This window comes from Monodon monoceros, unplaced genomic scaffold, assembly GCF_005190385.1.
Source record: "Monodon monoceros isolate NGI ecotype Baffin Bay Population unplaced genomic scaffold, NGI_Narwhal_1 Super_Scaffold_10, whole genome shotgun sequence".
NCBI classification, from domain to species: domain Eukaryota; kingdom Metazoa; phylum Chordata; class Mammalia; order Artiodactyla; family Monodontidae; genus Monodon; species Monodon monoceros.
In genome coordinates, this window is record NW_021703766.1 from 43380240 (window position 1) to 43400521 (window position 20282).

Sequence of the window (20282 nt, forward strand, 5' to 3'; positions counted from 1 at the left end):
ATGGACTCTTCTATCATGGAATGTCCCTCTTTATCACTGGTGTAGTTTATCTGAAAACAGTATAGCCACTCTACTAGCTATACAATCTGTATCTATATAAACACAACAGACTATAATTTTTACCTTGAATACTTATATGTAGTTTAAAGAAGTTAAAATAAAAGAGTTATTACATTTATCCAGAGAGTTACCATTTATGCTCTCTTCCTTTGTTCCTGAAGATTCCATTTCCCCACTGGTAGCATTGTGTTTTAGCCTGAAAAGCTTCCTTTTAGCATTTCTTGTAATGCAGGTCTGTTGGTAACAAATTGTTATTTTTCTCTTATCTAAAAGTATCTTTATTTTTCATTCATTCTTTTTTTTTAATGATTTGGAATACTGTGATTTTTAATTTTTATTTATTTATTTATTATATTTGGCTGTGTTGGGTCTTCGTTTCTGTGCGAGGGCTTTCTCTAGTTGTGGCAAGCGGGGGCCACTCTTCCTCGCGGTGCGTGGGCCTCTCACTATTGCGGCCTCTCTTGTCGCGGAGCACAGGCTCCAGACGCGCAGGCTCAGTAGTTGTGGCTCACAGGCCTAGTTGCTCCGCGGCATGTGGGATCCCCCCAGACCAGGGTTCGAACCCGTGTCCCCTGCATTAGCAGGCAGATTCTCAACCACTGCACCACCAGGGAAGCCCCTTCGTTCATTCTTGAATATATTTTCTCTGAATATAGAATTCTGCCTTGTTAAGATTTAAACACTTTTAAAAATTGTGTAGTGGACACTGACACCTCTAATTCCAATCCAATTTAACGAGGTTTATTTCAGACCTCTTCCTTTACATGTTTGTACCTATCTTCTCTGACTATGAGAATCATGGTTCCAGATATCTTCAGTATACTTAGTTATTACCCAGTTACTCTGCATGTATCCAGGCTGTCATCCATGCAGACCACAAACTCTGCCTGAGTTTCTCTGTACATGTCAACACATGGGCCTAGACCCTGATTCTCTCCCCAGTTGTGGTCAAGAAGATTGAGCTCCTTCATGGGCTCCATTTTCCACCACTCTGACAGAAGATATGTGAACTCTTTCTCTTTTTATACCTTTATTTTGAATTTTTTTTTTGGAAAAATAATCTCATAGAGGCTGTGGGCAAGCAAGCCCTGATACTAAGACCCACCACTCTTGTGGCAGGTATAAACACCAAGTGAATCAATCTCCTTATCCCAGAACTGAAAACTCTTATGGTAGACTATTGAGCCCCTGGCTGCTTATATATTCTTTACTTTGAAAATTTGTATTTTTTAAAATTTTATTTGTCTTAAGATATAATCTGTGGTTTTATTGTTTTTCTTTATTGCTTGTTTGTCTTCACTTCTGGTAAACTTTCATTTGTAATTTATTCTTGAATTTGTTTCTGAGTTTTCCTAACACATACTATTAGTTTATTTATTGTAATATTTTCTGTTTTTATTCTTATATAGTAAAGAATTAACCTTACACAAAGAGAGGTCTTGCCTTTGCCTTTGGCTCCTGGGAGGTGATCACTAAACCCTTGGAATATCCTGCTTGATAGTGTCTTTGTTTACCTGAGGGTAAAAACCGAAGAGTCTAATAATGTGATTTAGGTTGGAGTTTTGAGTCATGCAGTATTAGTGCAAACTCTGGAGGGGGCTGGAAACTAAGGTCAGCCATGCAGGCAGTCAACCATGTCTATATGACTGAGCCCCAGTAGAAACTCTGGACACCAAGGCTCAGATGAGCTTCCCTGATTGGCAGTACTCCATGCTTAGTCACACACTATTGCTGAAAAAAGTTAGCATCGTCCATGATTTCACTGGGAGAGGACACCTCGAAGATTTTAGAATGCTTTAAGTCTATTCTTTCTATTGTTAGTTAGTGCTTTTTAATCTTTTGTTTTGAAACGCCATTAATTAATCATTATTACTTAGTATACACTTACTTAGACTTCCCAACAAATTTTATCTCATTCTGTCTTTCTGGGATCAATTTACTTCTTGCTAATGTGTATGTTCTAGAAATTCTCCAGTAAGTCTATGAAAGAATCCCCATTCTTTGCCTTAAATGTCTTTATTTTTCCCTATTCTTTTTTTTTTTTTTTTTGCCGTACGCGGGCCTCTCACTGTTGTGGCCTCTCCCGTTGCGGAGCACAGGCTCCGGATGCGCAGGCTCAGCAGCCATGGCTCACAGGCCCAGTCGCTCCGCAGCATGTGGGATCTCCCCAGACCAGGGCACGAACCCATGTCCCCTGCATCGGCAGGTGGACTCTGAACCACTGCGCCACCAGGGAAGCCCCTATTTTGCCCCATTCTTGACTGCTATTTTTCCTTTATAATTTTGAAGGTAGTATTCCATTGTCTTCTGACATCTCATGTGCCTAATCATCATTCCTTTTAGGTAACATGTTTTCTTTCTTTTTCTTTCCTTCAGAAGATTTGTTATTTTGCAGTATCAGGATGTGTCTAGGTATTAGATCTACTTTCATTATCCCATTTACAACTTATTTTGATTCCTGATCGTGAAATCATGACTTTAATTATGAAAAGTTCTAAACCATTTTCTTTTCTGATGCCTCCTCTCCTTTCTCTATTTCCCTCCTTTTATGACATCAGATGTGTATTGAACCTTTTCATTTCCTTCTATATCTCTTATAGTTTCCCTTCTATATTTTACATTTCATCTCTGTGCTGCCTTCTAGGTGATTCCCTCAGATACATGTTTAAGTCTAATAATTTACTTTTCAGTAGTTAATTTTTTAAGTTCTCGGGTTTTTGTTTTTTTACTTTGATTTTTATTTCTGGAAATTCTCTTTATTCCTTTACTATCTGCAGATTCTTTTTATGTATTGTGCTTTTGTTGACTTTTCCATTTTAAACATTTATTTCATATTCTTTTATGTTGTCATATTATATGCAGTTCTTGTAGGTACCAACTTTCTCCACCCCCCCGCCCAGTTTTACTGATGTAATTGACATATAACATCATATAAGCTTAAGGTGCACAGCATGATCCCTGACACATGTATATATTGTGAAATGATCACCACAATAAGTTTAGTTAATACCTGTCACCTCACATAGTTACAAAATAATTTTTTTCCTTCTGATGAGAACTTTTAGGATTAGCAACTTTCATATATGCTATTCAGCATTGTTAACTATAGTCACATTGTTGTATATCTCCAGTACTTACTTGTTTGTGCTTTTTGACCATCTTTACCTAATTCCCCTACCCACCACCAACTTTATTTCTTTACCTGCTGACTCTCCTGTGATGGCTTTTTCCTTTTTGATTAATTTTTAAAAATTTTTTGATTTAAAAAATTTCCTTCCTTTTTATTTAATTATTTATTTTGGCTGTGTTGGATCTTAGTTGCCACACACAGGATCTTTTGTTGTGGTGGGCGGGCTCTTCGTTGTGCTGGGCGGGCTCCAGAGCACGCAGGCTCAGTAGTTGCGGTGCGTGGGCTCTCTAGTTGTGGCACATGGGATCCAGATCATGTGGGCTCTGTAGTTGAGGCACACAGGCTCTGTAGTTGTGGTGTGCAGGCTCAGTAGTTGTGGTGCGCAGGCTTAGTTGCCACGTGCAGGTGTAGTTTCCCCAAGGCATGTGGGATCTTAGTTCCCTGACCAGGGATCGAACCTGTGTCCTCTGCATTGGAAGGCAGGTTCTCAACCAGTGGACCACCAGGGAAGTCCCTTCTTGTTGATTTATAGGTTTTGTTTTTCAGCTCATTTCAGTGGAGGAAGAGGTTGTTGTTTATTTCAACTTAATCTCATGTGCCCTGAGTTAAAAGAATTTCTAAAGCAGTGCTGTTACATTTACTTCCTGCCGAGTTGTAAGCATTTCAGTAGAATTCAACCAGGTTCTCCATATAGGAATTTTTTTTAATTAAAAATTAAATTTCTTTAATAGATACAGAGAGATTCTGTTTTTCTATTTCTTCTTGAGTTAGTTTTGGGAAGTTGTGCTTTTCAAGCAATAATAGCATTTTATCTGTGTTGTCTAATTTATTGGCATCAACTTGTTCATAACATTCCCTTATTTTTTTGCTATCTGTGGGGTCTGTAGTGATATCTCCATTTTCATTTCTGACATGGGTAATTTGTGTTTTTTCTTTTATTAACTATTCTTTTTTTTTTTTTTTTTTTGAGGGACACAGGCCTCTCACCATTGTGGCCTCTCCCAGATGCGCAGGCTCAGCGGCCATGGCTCACAGGCCCAGCCACACTGCGGCATGTGGGATCTTCCCAGACCGGGGCATGAACCCATGTCCCCTGCATTGGCAGGCAGACTCTCAACCACTGCGCCACCAGGGAAGCCCTATTAACTATTCTTAATATGGATTTATAAATTTTAAAACTCTTTCCAAATAAACAACTTTTGGTTTTATTCATTTTCTCTATTGTCTGCTTTCTACTTCATTGATTTCTACCTATTTTTATTTCTTCTACTTATTTTGGATTTTGTTTTTTGGGTTGTCTTTTTCTAGTTTCTTTCAGCCTTTATTCATTTTTAAAAAGTGTGGTAAAACACACATAACATAAAATTTACCATCTTAACCATTTTAAAGTGTATAGATCAATACTGTTAAGGATATTCACATTGTTATGTAACCAGGCTCTAGAACTTTTCATCTTGCAAAACTGAAACTGTATCCATTAAACAATAACTCTCCATTTCCTCTTCCCCAGCCCCTGGCAACCACCATCCTGCTATCTGTTTCTATATGTCTGACTACTCTAGATACTTCATATAAGTGGAGTAATACCGTATTTTTATTTTTTGCCCCCAATCCCCTAAAAAAGTCTCAGAGATTGCAAGCTCCCTCATCTCTTTGGGCCAGTGAGTAGTATTTTTCTAGAAATATTTTATAGGACTAAGCAGGGTCTTAATTCCAGCTCTCTGCCCCCTGTTCCTGTGTAGAAATTAGAACCCCAGACCCCAGTTAGTACTCTTAAGCATTATATATGGGATCAAAGATCTCTATGAGGTGTCAGCTCAAAGTTACCTTTACATTTACGGTTGTGATTCATCTCTTTGTTTCTGGATGCAGAATTTTCCTTTTTCCTTTTCTTTTCTTTTGAACTTAACCATTTTTAAGACATTCTGTCATAGTTTAGATGGCATTTCTCTGTGTTTATAGGGGGAGTAGGGGCAGGCGTCCACTTGTTATGTCTCTCTTTTAAAAAAATTTCTGGGACTTCCCCGGTGGCACAGTGGTTAAGAATCCACCTGCCAATGCAGGGGACATGGGTTTGATCCCTGGTCCAGGAGGATCCCACATGCCATGGAACAACTAAGCCCTTGTGCCACAACTACTGAGCCTGTGCTCTAGAGCCCACGAGCCACAACTACTGAGCCCATGTGCCACAACTACTGAAGCCTGTGCACCTAGAGCCCATGCTCTGCAACAAGAGAAGCCACTGCAATGAGAAGCCTGTGCACTGCAACTAAGAGTAGTCCCCACTCACTGCAACTAGAGAAAGCCTGTGCACAGCAACAAAGACCCAACGCAGCCAAAAATAAATTAAAAAAAATAAATTTTAAAAAAATAATAATTTTTAAAATTTCTACTATACTTTGTTCTTGCCTCTTACCTAGAGGAGAGAAAAAAAATGCAATGATTTCCTCATTTTTAAAAAAATGTAAGGGAGGCATGGAGAAGAAAAAAGAGTGGGTAGTATTGAATTAATGACCAAAGGAAGGCTTAGGGCAGCTTTTCCAATTTTACTGAGGTTCAAGGCCTGCTCTATTCCTAGGCTCCTGTCACCAAGGACCTGCTTCTCTTGACCTCTCTCTTCTCCAGTGCTTTAGTGTGTATAGAAAGTAGGCTTTTCTATCTGCTTTTTCAACCATAGATTACTTCCATGCCTTTGGTGCTTGTTACAGAATGGAGACGTGTAAATGGGACAAAGCACTCCTGGGATATGACTACGAGGGAGAGATGGAGAAACATGATCCATAAGGGTGAGCTGGAGATGGAAGAAAGGACACAGTGTAACACGGGAACCTCCCTTCTTGCCATATAGTAATATTATAATCTATTGATTTTACATCTATGTTTACTCACTAGAAAACCAAGGTCTGTGGACATAATAAAGTCTTCTTCTTGTATGGGCTCTCCTAGGCACTCAATACTTAGACATCAAATCACTGTCTAGACAAGAAAGGTTCATTCAAGGAATATATGCTTATTTAATTCAGGAGAATGTATTTCCATTTGTGGGCATGAGAAAGGAGATGCTGAGCAAAACATGCAATTAGTAAGTGAACATTAGGTAAAATTAGAAGAAGATGTTGGATAAGGTACAGGTTTATCTGGAGAGAATAAAAGGAAATGTGGACCAGTTTCATGAAAGTGAATCCTATCTCCAGGAAGTTTCAAAATGGGAAACTGCTCATATATGCTAGGGGAAAAAGACTATTGCAGAAAGGAGAAAAGAAACATCATCTAATCGGAGCCATGGCTTTAAGATTTGCAAGAGAGGACCTTTGCTCTTTTCGATTCTTTTTTAGAAAAATGAACAAGGAAGAGAGAAGGGAGGCATACGAAAACATGTGAAACTGCACTTACCTTAGAGTTTCCATAACAACTTGATTAAATCTGCCTACTTACACAGTAAACAGTTACTATTAAATATTAATATTCATTATGCTAAATATTAACTATTCAGTAATACAGGCTAGGGAAATAGAGAAGAAACTGATTATGTACTTTTCCACACTGCAGGTTTCAGTCAGATGGAAGAAATTTTTCCTTTAAATGAAGTTTAAATATTGATTTTTACAGTAAACATTTTTATTAGAAAATGACTAATTTAATTGCTATGAGACTGACTTTGTGATTCGAAGTATTTCAGATACTTTTCCTTAGCTTAGAGCGACTGAAAAAGTTATTAAATTACCCATAATTTCATCCAGGAACAGGGAAAAAAAACTCACTCAAATCTGTTAAAAGTAGTACATAGAGGTAAAAAAAGTATTTTCTTGTGAACTACTTATTGAACCCTAGTCATTTCAACATATTAGAATTAGTTCAGATGGTGTTCCAAGTATACAATCCAGTCATCTAGAAATTGATTTTACCTCCTACTTTCCAATTCTTTTTTTTTAAAGTAACATACTTAAGTTCAAGGTGTACAATGTGATGATTTGATACATGTATATATTGGGAAAAGATCACCACGATAAGGTTAGTTACCTCATATAATTATGCTTTTTTGTGTGTGGTGATAACATTTAAGATCTAATCACTTAACAACTTCCAAGTATATAATACAGAGTATTATTAATAATAGTCACCATGCTGTACATTAGATCCCTAGAACTTATTCATCTTATAACCTTTGACCAACATCTGTCCCTTTCTCTCACCCTCAGGCAACCACTATTATTCTACTCTGTATTTCAATGAGTTTGGGTTTTTTTAGATTCCACATACAGTGAGAACATAGTATTTGCCTTTCTCTGTCTGACTTACTTCACTTAGCATAATGCCCTCAGTGTCCTTCCATGTTGTCACAAATGGCGGGATTTCCTTCTTTAAGGCCAAATAATACTCCAGTGTGTGTGTGTGTGTGTGTGTGTGTGTGTGTGTGTGTGAATGAGTGTGTGGGTGTAAACACACACATTTTCTTTATCCATTCATCTGTCAGTGGACACTTAGGCTGTTTCCATGTCTTGGCTATTGTGAATATTGCTGCAGTGAAGATAGGAAGGAGTCAGGTATCTCTTTAATATCCTGTTTTCATTTCCTTTGGATAATCTTATACTGCTATTTTACTTGATTAGAAACAGTCATAATTCTGCAAGCAGAACCAAAATGAAACACACCTAACTAGACACACACAGTTTCGCAGTCATTCATTAATATCACTTATGTAGTGATCCACTTTCACAGTCACATTATAATGAACACACAAAATCATGATAAGAGTTGGTACAGACACCTTGTTTCCTATAATCTCACCCACTTCACAAAACCACAATTCCATGGACTATATGTGATATTCCTAACTCCACTGAGCCCATCTCCTAATTCCATAGAAGAATACCAAATCAAACTCAGAAACCACTTACTTCACAGTCACATACAGTCTCAAACAGAAATCGTAACTAATCATCCTACAAGGTTTGTCAGCTTCTTAGAAAGTTAAATAGAAACTTAACTTATTATCAGCATTTTCTTCCACTAGGTATCTCCCCAGGAGAAATGGAAACATGCCAGCGTTATCAAAATACATAAAACCTGAAAATAAACTAAATGTTCATACAGAGAAAAATGAAAACACAAATTGTGGCACATTTGCACAATGGAATGCTGTCCAGAAACAAAAGGAATGAACTAAACAACATTAATAAATCTTACAATACTAGGATGAGCTAAAGGAGACAATTGGAATTGTAGAACTGACAAAGCTAAACTACGATGACATGTATCAGAACCATGGCTGTCTCCGCTATGAAACTAAAGGAAAAGGACACCAGCGAACTTCCTGGCAGTGACGATATTAAACACGCCAAGGGCGTGCATACACTCACTGCGCGTCTGCCATGTGCCATGGGTGTTGGGGTTTTCTCAAGGGCCAAAACTGACAAAAACAACAAAACCCTTGACCCTCTGGTTCACGATCACGGACCTGGGGTCCCGCACGTACAGGCCTGAGTGAACTTCTCGCCTGGGCTCTCTCCTGCCCGAAGTCCCTCCGCACGGCTTCAGCCCTTCTTAGCCCGGCCTCCCTCGGCAGAGATTCACGATTCCCGCCCCGGCCCTCCTCTGCTGGGTTCCCAACTCCCTCTTCCCTCCTAGGCCCGGAGCTTCCAATTCTCAGCCAGCCCTACCTGAGCCAGGATTTTTCCGTTTGCCTCCTCGGCCCGCACCCGGCTTCCAGTTCCCTTTTTTGCCCTCCCCGGCCCAGGTTTGCGATTACTTCCTCGGCTTGGGCTCTCCTTCCTTCCGTGACCTCACCTCGCTCTCAGAGAACCATCACCCGGCTCTTCGGCATCTGGAAGGACAACCAGCTGCAACCCCTCCACCAAAGTCGTGCGATCATTGCGCCCTGGAATTCCCGGTAGTCTCGGGGCGGGGAGGGGAGTGTCTCTGCAGCTGATGGGCTCCACGCTCCGCTCGAAAGTCTGGACTTTTTCGGTGTTGGACTACGTTTCCCACAGGCCCCAGAGCCGCCAATGACCTTCGACCTTTGGTTCACCTTCCGGTGTCGTGGTCATTATTGGGTTATACCTGGTGAGTTGAGGTGACGCAGGTTAAGCTGCGGGAGGGGCTGGCGGTGAGGAGGCCTGAAGCTCGCAGAGCGTGGATGGGGCTTGTGGAGCCAGGAGCTTGTGTATGCGTGAGCCGCGGACGACCATGGTTGCGGGTGCTACTGTTTGTGACGGCGTCCTTGCTGAGTGTTATTTCGCGCCTGTGCGTTCGTGAGAGCGAGGGCTAGAGTGCGTGTGACGGGGCCCTGGGTTGGCGTTACTGGTATCTGATTGGGTTGGTGAGACTGTCAGCGAGGGCGGAGCCTACTGTGTGATCATGGTTAACATGGACGTGGCGACGAGGGTGTCTGTGACCGAGTGATCCTGTAACATCTCTGTTGTGACTGACTATAAGTGTGCACGAAGTGGAGTTTTTAAATTTTGTTTTCAATGAGCTTGTTGAAGTTTGGAGTTTTGTTTTTTTCATCTAGGAGTGTGTAAAATTTTTTTGTACGTGTGTGTGTATAAGCTATTAACACCATGTCCCCAGTACCCAGCCTCGTACTTTACACAGAGAGGGCATTGGTGAAGTGAGTGTTGCCCATCCAGGTCCAATTGTAGGTTCCATCGTTTCTTGGAATGTGTTTCCCTGGATTCTCTTCTGTCCTCACACCATGTAGCCAGTTGGGTGTAGCTGTAGAGGGATGGCCATCAGAGTGAAAGTCATGAATTTCACTCCTATAATGAAAGTTCCCAATAGAAAAGTACATACTGGATCCTTGGATTAGCATTTAGGCCTGCACTTGCCTTCAAGACAGGCTTCTGGGAAGACATGAGGGGCAGGGCACAGGTGTAGAACCCCTTCGTGGGTTAAACTCCCTTGGATGCATTATGGAGACCATTTACACATTTCACAGCCACAGCATTCCCTGAGCTGTGTCCTGTAGAAACTGCTGTGAACTTAGATTCCAGGTCTGGGCATAGGTGATGCTTACCTTTTTCTCTGATACTGGTAAAAGTCAGCATTCTAGTTTCACTCTTACTTCCATCCGCTTGTATTTGTGGTGGATGATGGGTCATGTCTGATGGTGGACAGTGTGTTCACCACGACTCTTAGCCAGTCCTGAGTCTCACAAGTCCCTTCTTCTTGGTCCTGTAGCTCTGCAAGTTCTGAAGTGGAGAGCATTGCTACTAACTTAATGGCCCATACAAGGTCAGTTCGTGTTTGCTTTTTGTTTTCATACATTTTTGTTTTACAGAGCATAGAATATTTGCTTTCCTTCTTTTAAATTTCCCTACCTAATTGTGACTTATCAATTTTCCTGGTTCATAGGACTTCCCTTCCCAATTAATAACAGGGCCATAGAGATGGGTCCCCTTCTCTTCCAGTGCCTTTCCAAACACCCTTTTCCCTTCCAGTTAATATTCCCATACCCATTGGGTAAATCATTCAATTACTGCACATGCTCTTCTTTCCAAAGGATAACACAGAAATACAACTCATGGAGGATAAATTAAGGGCTTGTTTTAGAATATGCTTTGTTAAGGTTAGGTAGAATAACATAGCAGATACCTTTGGTTTCCAAACAAGGCAAGATAGGAAGTGGTTTGATTTCAATCAGTAAGTGACAAAGTTGACTTTGACATTTAAGAGTGGGTATATGATTGGAGTTTCTTGAAGAGAGGTATGTGTGTACAAGGGCAGGGAGTTTTTCCAGAGAATCCATGGGGAGTTTTGAGTGGTGACAACCAAGTCTTGTTTGAGATTTGGCAGTAGACTTTGTTTCAGACCACATATTGGTGTAGACTGTGATAGGCAGTGTGGTATAGTGGTATTTGAGTCTAAAGCAATACTAATGGAAATATAATGAAAGCCACTTAGATAATTTTACAATTTCTATTGAACACATTTTAAAAAGTAGGAAGAAATAGTTGAAATTAATTTTGATAATGCATCTTATTTGAACCAATATCTCTAAAATATTATTTCAACATATAATAACAAATAAATTGAAGTATTTTACATTCATATCTTCATACTAAGTTTTCAAAATTTCGTGCATATTTTATTGTTATAGCACTTCTCAATTTGGATGCTAAATTTTCAGTGGTTAAGGTGAAATATATTCACACCAAAACAATAAAATTGTGTTTAATTGAAAAACATTTTATATTTCTTTTGTATTTTAATTAAAACTAAATTGAAAATTCAGTTCTTTGTTCACACTAGTCATATTTCAAGGAGGTCAATAGTTATTAGTCTATGTTTTATAATTTCTTTTTATAAAATGTACATAATAATCACATCAGTGCCTTATGGATTTTATGAGAATTGGATACATTAATCTGGGCATAGCCCTAGACCACTTAATGAGTACCTTGTACTTAATAAGTCCTCAAGAAAAAAAATAGTTGTTATTATGTGAAGATTCTAAATATTCCTCATAAATTTCTATAAATGAAGAGTAATGAAAATATAAAGTTAATTTTGATGAGCACTTAAAAGGAATTTTTAACAGCCAGATTTGCAAAAGTCCTAAAATAGAAATTCTTAACCTAAGGCAATTTGATTCCATTTTGGTGCTCACAAAGGACCACAAATCTGTTGAAATTATGTTCAAAATTATTCTATTATATAGTTCCTAACTTGCTTTTTTTTGGTATGTTTGGTTTTGTTTGCAGAATGTCTGTAACTTCATGGGGTTATATAAGTGTATATAATCTTAAAAACTAAGTTAATCACATTACGTAAATGTGATGATAATACCGTGCAGATAAGAGAAACTATGGAGTTAGTCATAAAAAGAAAAATGATTAATATGTAATATTATACAGTATTTTTACATAGGGAAAAGAACATTCCAAATTGTCAGTATTGTATATGAATCTGTTTTACTAAGATTGCATTTGTAAGCAATTTTATATATCTAAAATATTAGTTTTTGAATAATGAAGTTAAAAAATTAAGCCATATGTAATAAGCGTGTACGCTGTACCAAACACATTTCTGCCTTCTTTACACACATTTTCTTATTTAGTCTGAAAATGCTACCATCTTGAATTTTGTTAATTCAAGTACGTGAATAGTGAATGTACCCTACTGCACTGGAGTGATACAACTAAAGGATGTTCATAAGTTTGTAGAAGTAATTTATTTCAGTCACAAATTTCCTTCATGTTCCCACTCATTTTGAAGATCTTTTTGTTCATAATGTTATTAAACAGAAGGAAAACTTGCCTCCAACTCTGTTAAATCTGTTATGCAGAAATACCTCTCATATATTTCTGATGATGGAACTAATGCAGGTGTGTTGTAAACTATTCAGTTTTTAAGGAACTTGGAAAGTATAAAGTCAATAATTACTCATAGTCCCACCATCCAGAATAATCACTTGTAATAACATAATGTACATTCTTCCAAAATTTTTCTCTCTAGGTATGTGGGGCTTTTTGTTGTTGTTTTGTTTTATTTTTTTGGAGATATAATTGACATATAACATCGTATTAGTTTCAAGTGAATAACATAATGATTCGATATTTGTGTATATTGCAAAAAGACCACAATAAATCTAGTTAACATTCATCATTATACATAATTATGAGTTGTTTTTTTTCCTTGTGATAAGAACTTTTAAGATACACTCTTAGCAACATTCAAATATACAGTACAGTATTATTAACTATAGTCATCATGGTGTACATTGATCCGCATGATTTATTTATTTTATAACTAAAAGTTTGTACCTTTTGACCACCTTCACCCATTTTGTCCACCACTTACCCACCATCTCTGGCAACCATCTATCTGTTTTCAGTGTCTAGGAGTTTGTCTTTTGGTTTTTGGTTTTTTCGATTGCACATATAAGTAATATCATACAGTATTTGTCTTGCTCTTACTTATTTCACTTAGCATAATGCCTTCAGGGTTCATCCATGTTGTCACAAACGGCAAGATTTCATTCTTTTTTTAGTGGCTGAATAATATTCCGTGTGTGTGTGTGTGTGTGTGTGTGTGTGTGTGTGACATTTTCTTTACCCATTCATCCATCTGTGGACACTTAGGTTGTTTCCATGCCTGCTATTGTAAATAATGCTGCATGAGCATGGGGGGTACATAAGTCTTTCTGAGTTAGTGTTTTAGTTTCCTTAAGATAAATACCCAGAAGTGGAATTGCAGGATCATATGGTATTTCTGTTTTTAATTTTTTTAAGGAATCTCCATTCTGTTTTCCGTAGTGGCTGTACCAATTTACATTCCCACGAACAGTGCACAAGGATTTCTTTTTCTCCACATCCTCACCAGCATTTGTTATCTGTCTTTTTGATGATAGCCATTCTAACAGTTGAGGTGATGTTTCATTGTGGTTTATTTTATTTATTTATTTTTTGCGGTATGCGGGCCTCTCACTGTTGTGGCCTCTCCCGTCGTGGAGCACAGGCTCCGGACGCGCAGGCCCAGCGGCCATGGCTCACGGGCCCCGCCACTCCGCAGCACGTGGGATCCTCCCGGGCCGAGGCACGAACCCGTGTCTCCTGCAACGGCAGGCGGACTCTCAACCACTGCGCCACCAGGGAAGCCCTTCATTGTGGTTTTGATTTGCACTTCCCTGATGATTAATGATGTTGAGCACCTTTTCCTGTACCTGGTGTAAATCTATGTTTTCCTTGGAAAAATGTCTGTTCAAACCCTCTGCCCATTTTTAAAATCGAATTGTTTGTTTTTTTGCTATTGAGTTGTATGAGTTCTTTGTATGTTTTGGATATTAACCCCTTATCAGTAATATGATTTGCAAATATTTTCTCCATTAGAAGGTTGCCTTTTCATTTTGCTGATGGTTTTTTGGTTTGATGTAGTCCCACTTGTTTGTTTTGTTTTTTGCTTTTGTTGCTTTTGCTTTTTTGTGCTAAATCCAAAAAAAAATCACTGCCAAGACGGATGTAAAGTTGCTTACCCACTGTATTATCTTCTAGGAGTTTTATGTTTTCAGGTTTTATGTTCAAGTCTTTAATCCATTTTGAGTTTTGTGTATGGTGCAAAATAGTGGTCTAGTTTCATGCTTTTGCATGTGGCTGTCCATTTTCCCAACACTATCTATTGAAGAGACTGTCCTTACTACATTGTATATTCTTGGCTCCATTGTCATAAATTGACCATAAGTACTTGAGTTTATTTCTGGGCTGTCTATTCTGTTCCTTTCTCTGTGTGTGTTTTTTTAAAAAACCAATACCACATTGGTTCGATTACTATAGCTTTGTAATATAATTTGGAATCAGGAAGCATGATGCCTCCAGCTTTATTTTTCTCTCTCAAAATTTCTTTGGCTATTTGGGGCCTTTTGTGATTCCATACAAATCTTAGGATTGTTTTTTCTATTTCTCTGAAAGATGCCATTGGATGGGAATTTTGATAGGGATTACCCTGAATCTGTAGATTGTTTTGGGTAGCATTTATTCTTCCAATCCATGAACATGGAATACCTTTCCATTTATTTATTTTGTCTTCACTTTCTTTCATCAGTGTCTTATACTTTTTGGTGTACAGGTCTTTCACCTCCTTGGCTCAATTTATTCCTAAGTGTTTTATTCTTTTTGATGCACTTGTAAACGGGATTGTTCTCATAATTTTTCTTTCTGAGTGTTCATTATTAGTCCATAGAAATACAACTGATTTTTTGTATATTGATTTTGTATCCTGCAACTTTATTATATTTGTTTATTACTTATAATAGTTTTTTGGTGGAATCATTAGGCTTTTCTTGTATGTAATATCACATCTGCAAATAGTGACAGTTGTGCTTCTTTTCTCATTTAGATGTCTTTTATTTCTTTTTTCTGTTTCTCTCTTTTTTTTTTTTTTAACATGTAATTGCTCTGGCTAAGACTTCTAATACTGTGTTGAATGAAAGTGGCAAGAGTGGGTATCCTTGTCTTGTTCCTGTTCTTGGAAGAAAAGCTTTCAGCTTTTCACCATTAAGTATGATATTTGCTGTGGACTTGTTATATATGACCTTTATTATGCTGAGGTATGTTCCCTCTATATCCAGTTTACTGAGAATTTTTATCATAAATGGATGTGTAATTTTGTCAGATGCTTTTTATGCATCTATTGAGATCATGTGTGTTTTATCCCTCATTTTGTTAATATGATGTATCACATTAATTGTTTTGGGGATGGTGAACCATTCTTGCATCCATGGAATAAATCCCACTTGGTCATGGTGTATATCCTTTTAATGTATTGTTGAATTCAGTTTGCTAATATTTTGTTCAGAATTTTTGAACCTGTGTATGTATTTCTTCTTTTGTTTCTGCAAAAAGAATTACATAAATTTGCCACATAAGTGAGACAAAGTCACAGTTTTATCACACTTCTAGGCATGTAGGCATAAGTAGAAAGTGCCAGTGGTCACCATGTGATTTGACATATCTAACTTTTCAAAGCTTTGGAGATTACATAGATATCAAATAAACAATTACCAGGAGAACAAATCATGAATTAAGACTGCTGATCAGAGATTCATGGTTTTTTAAGAAGTGGTGGTTTCTTTCAGAGGACATAGGAATGATCTGGGAAATCCAGGTATTATACAAGACCTCATTATACAAATTACACTTGAAAGGACAGTTTTATAGAAACAGAAACAAATATGCATGTAACTCTCTGTGTTGGACAGGGGAACAAGATTAAGCCTTTTATGCTCAAATTGTCACATATTAGATAGATTCTAATATGTCTGCAGCTTTGTGTAGAGGTCAAGGAGATATGTCCTTTCATTTTTGAGAATCTTTGTGACAAATATTATTGAGGAAAAATTGTAATCTCAAGGCTGGACTCTGAAATGAGTTAACATTATAGGAAAGAACAGACCTGAAAATCTCAAATTTCACTGTAGCACAAAGGTGAAGCATAGAGGGAATTTTTAAAAAATAATGAAACAAGGGATGTGAAATATTCTTTACCATTTCATAAATTAGCAGACAGCTTTTATTAGGTATCATTAGGTGCTTTTTATATGGCACTGAAAATGCTTTATGTCTTTTACTTAATTTGGTCCAGACAGCAACACTTTGAGGTAGGTCATATTGTTATTTCCATTTTACTGATGAGGAAATTAAGGCAGTTAAGTAACTTAGTAAAAGGTTACACAGTAAGAGCCAAAGATAAGATTTGCAAACTGAATTTTGGATGATAGATTTTATGTTCTTTATCATGATAGTACACAACCTCCAATTATTTTAAAAATCTGATTGTTTGATGAGTAATTCATCAAAATATTTCCCCCCCAAATTTAATATGAATCAATGTTATCATTGTTAAATACTGCATAGATATTGCTAACATATAGCTCACCACACTTTAACCTGTTGTCTATCTGTAGATATTTAAAATTATCATAAACTACGCTGATGTACATCATTTTAATAGAATTTTGTCTACTTTTTTATGTTACTTAAGGAAAAAATTCCAGAAGTTGCATTTACAGATTAAATATTTATTAAATGCCTGTAATATGCCAATTTTATTCATGTTATTGGTGTGGATATTAGCATTAAAGAGACATAGTTGCTATCCCTTAACTTGTTTACAGCTGATCACATAAACTGCGAATAGGACTAAAACTATAGTAGGGTATGATAATGATCATTAAAGAAATTGGATGACATGCATTTGAAGTTGATGAGGAGAGATGTCATGGAGACAAACCCAAGGCTGTTAGGTTTTTACCAACATACACTAAAGCCATGGATTATCAGGGTTTACCAAAACCATCCTCAGATTGACGATTTGCTAGGACTCACAAAATCCAGAAAAACTGTTATGCTTGTGTTCATGGTTTATTACAGTCAAAGGATACAGATTAAGATCAGCAAAGAGAAAAGTCCAGGAGAAACTAGATGTGAGCTTCCAGTGGAGTCATATAGACAGCACTAAATTCTGCCAGCACCATTTTGTAACAACACATGTGAAGTAGGTCAGGGAAACTCACCTGAGCCTTGATGTCCAACTCTTTATTGAGAGTGAGTCACACAGTCATGGAGCAACTGTGTGACTAGGCTTAGCTGCTACAGAGGTCAAATTGATACAGTGCATCCCAGGACCCCTGGCCAACAAAAATAGGTGTTTACCATAAATCACATTTATAGCATAAATTATCTGTCTGGCATAGCCCAGATATGCTCTTATCAAGCAGGATATTGTAAGGGCTCAGAGGTTGTCTCCCAGGAGCTGTTCAAGGGCCATTCCTTTCTTTGGAAGGAGCAAGGTTTGGGTACTCCAGACCCATTGAGTTCATTGTTTACTGCACCCATGAGATATCCATGAACATGAATGGATTTATTTAATAACTTTCATGCTTTAGTAAATTTTGGTAGTTTATAGATTGTTTCTAACTTGCCAGTGAACTACTACCCATGCTCAGATTTCACTACATAAAGAAGAAGTTCTGAACTAAAGAGACAAGAACGAGAGTTAGAACTGGCTTTGTAGTAAGAGGAATATGAGTTCAAAACAGCTCTGCCACTTTGTGGGTTTGGTTTTTTTCTGAGATGTAACTTAGTGTAAACTATACAAACCGTATCTAAAGCTGGATTGTTTTTAACATTTATGTATATCTATGAAACCATTACACAGCTAAGATATAGCATATTTCCAACACTCCAGGATGCTCCCTTCTGTTTACTTCCAGTCATTACCAACTTGCCTTTACCCCCAACAAAGGTAACCAATATTCTTTTCACTATTACAATAGATAAGTTTTAACTAATTTGGAAGTTCATATAAATGGAATCGTACATTATGTACTTTTTTTTTTTTTTTGCCGTGCTGTGTGGCATGTGGGATCTTAGTTTCCCAACAAGGGATCGAACCTGCACCCCCTGCAGTGGAATCACAGAGTCTTAACTACTGGACAGCCAGGGAAGTCCCCATTATGTACATTTTTTTCTGCCCTCTTTTGCTCAGCCTCATGTTTATGAAAATCATCTGCTGTTTGTTCAGTTTTATTCTTAAGTAATCTTCCACTATAGGAATGTATCTCATTTAATCTTTCCCTACTTCTGTTGATGCATGTTTGGGTTGTTAACAGTTTCAGGACAGTATAAAGAAATGCAGCTAAAATAATTCTTTTACATACTTTTTGGATGGAAAAACTCATTTCTATTGGGCATATACACAAGAGTGGAATTGCTAAGTCACAGTATATATTTTTTTTAGTAGATTGTGTCAAATAGTTGCCCAAAGTAACTGAAATAGTTTACACTCAACAACAAGGGGTTTACAGTTGTAAAAGGTGAAAAATGCATAAATTAACTTCTACAGTAGGGGTTAACAAGGTTTTTTTTTCCTGTAAAGGACAGATATTAAATATTTTAGGCTTTGTGGATTACACAGTCTCTGTCACACCTACTCAACTCTACCATTGTAGCACATAAACAGCTATAGATGATATGTAGCTTTGTTATATTAATCCTGTTTATCACTTTTCATTCTGTTTATGGATTCTGTGGATCCTGTTTATCATTCTGTGGATTCAGATTACCATCTGGATTCGTTTCCTTTGCCTAATGAAGCTTTTCTTCTACCTATCTCCTTTGTGTTATTATTGTCGAACATACGACATTTATATATGTTGCAGGCCCAATAATACATGTTATGTGTGTGTATATATATGTATATAATATATATATATATTTTTTGCGGTACGCGGGCCTCTCACTGTTGTGGCCTCTCCCGCTGCGGAGCACAGGCTCCGGACGCACAGGCTCAGTGGCCATGGCTCACGGGCCCAGCCTCTCTGAGGCACGTGGAATCTTCCCGGACCGGGGCACGAACCCGTGTCCCCTGCATCGTCAGGCGGACTCTCAACCACTGCGCCACCAGGGAAGCCCATGTATATGTTTATGTATGTGTATACATATATATGAATTGCTTTATACAGTTGATTTAAAAAATTTTTTTAAATTTATTTTTGGCTGCACTTGGTCTTTTGTTGCTGCGTGCAGGCTTTCTCTAGTTGCGGCGAGCAGGGGCTACTCTTCGTTGCAGTGCACGGCCTTCTCATTGCAGTGGCTTCTCTTGTTGCGGAGCACGGGTTCTAGGTGTGCGGGCTTCAGTAGTTGTGGCTCGCAGGCTCTAGAGCACAGGCTCAGTGGTTGTGGCGTACGGGCTTTGTTGCTCCACGGCATGTGAGATCTTCCCAGACCAGGGCTCAAACCCGTGTCCCCTGCATTGGAAGGCAGATTCTTTACCACTGGACCACCAGAGAAGTCCTGGGAACTTTTCATCCATTATTTATTTGAATATATTAAAATGCGCCTTTCCTCTTTTCTGTTACACTTATTACAGGTGTATGCTTAATGGTGTCCAACATTTCTCTGATGCTCTTTTCATTTTTCTTCCTTGTGTTTTCTTCCTTTGTTCTTCAGATTGCATGATCTCTATCACGTTATCTTTAAGTTTTCTAGTACTTTTTTTTCTGCCCAGTTCACATCTACAGTTGAGTTACTCTAGTGAAATTTTCATTTCAGTTAATACTTTTCAACTCCAGAATTTCCATCTGGTGATATTAAATAACTTCTATCTCTTCACTGATTCTTTATTTGATATGACATTGTGATCATACCTTCATTTACTTTAAGCATGGGTTCCTTTGTTTATTGAACATATTTATAATGGCTACTTTGAAGTCTTTGTTAAATCTGGTTGCTTCCTCACAGGCAGTTTCTGTTTTCTGTTTGGTTTTGGCTTTAGTGTTTTTGGTTTATGGGTTATATTTTCCTACTTCTTCACCTGTCTCTTGTTTGTGGAAAGTAGATATTTTAGATAGTTGTTGTAACTCTGGTACTTTTGTCTACTTCTTCTCCCCAGGCCTGTTATTGTTATTTGCTTTCTTGTTTAGTGACTGGCTATATTAATGAAGTGAAATCTATCTCCCCCATAGTGTAAATCTCTGATGTTGCTCCTTGGGGTATAAACTTTGCTATTACCACAGTTACCCTTGGATGACAGTGGTTTTGACAGGGCTGTCTTTGAGTGTCTCTTTACCTGACCACACCAAGCTGTTAGGATCCAC

General features: G+C 37.9%; 2 protein-coding genes across 9 annotated transcripts in view; one reads left to right on the plus strand and one right to left on the minus strand.

Moving 5' to 3' along the window:
- ZNF382 (zinc finger protein 382) overlaps positions 1–9360 on the minus strand; it is a 53110-nt gene extending 43750 nt beyond the window's left edge. Inside the window, exon 1 of one of the 5 annotated variants that reach the window (XM_029212428.1) lies at positions 9251–9360. The gene's annotated coding sequence lies outside the window, so the exon portion shown is untranslated. Of the gene's footprint in view, positions 1–8850; positions 8883–8977; positions 9073–9250 lie in introns of those variants that run through there. The other 4 variants (XM_029212448.1, XM_029212412.1, XM_029212438.1 and 1 more) reach the window with 4 other exon arrangements.
- The window catches only part of ZNF529 (zinc finger protein 529), a 30685-nt gene continuing 19571 nt past the window's right edge, over positions 9169–20282 (plus strand). Inside the window, exons 1-2 of one of the 4 annotated variants that reach the window (XM_029212515.1) lie at positions 9169–9253; positions 10370–10423. Coding sequence is in view for 1 of the 4 variants with exons in the window: in XM_029212504.1 (XP_029068337.1) it covers positions 10410–10423 (14 nt within the window). In the remaining 3 variants the exon portion in view is untranslated. Of the gene's footprint in view, positions 9254–9277; positions 9434–10107; positions 10424–20282 lie in introns of those variants that run through there. The other 3 variants (XM_029212504.1, XM_029212525.1, XM_029212534.1) reach the window with 3 other exon arrangements.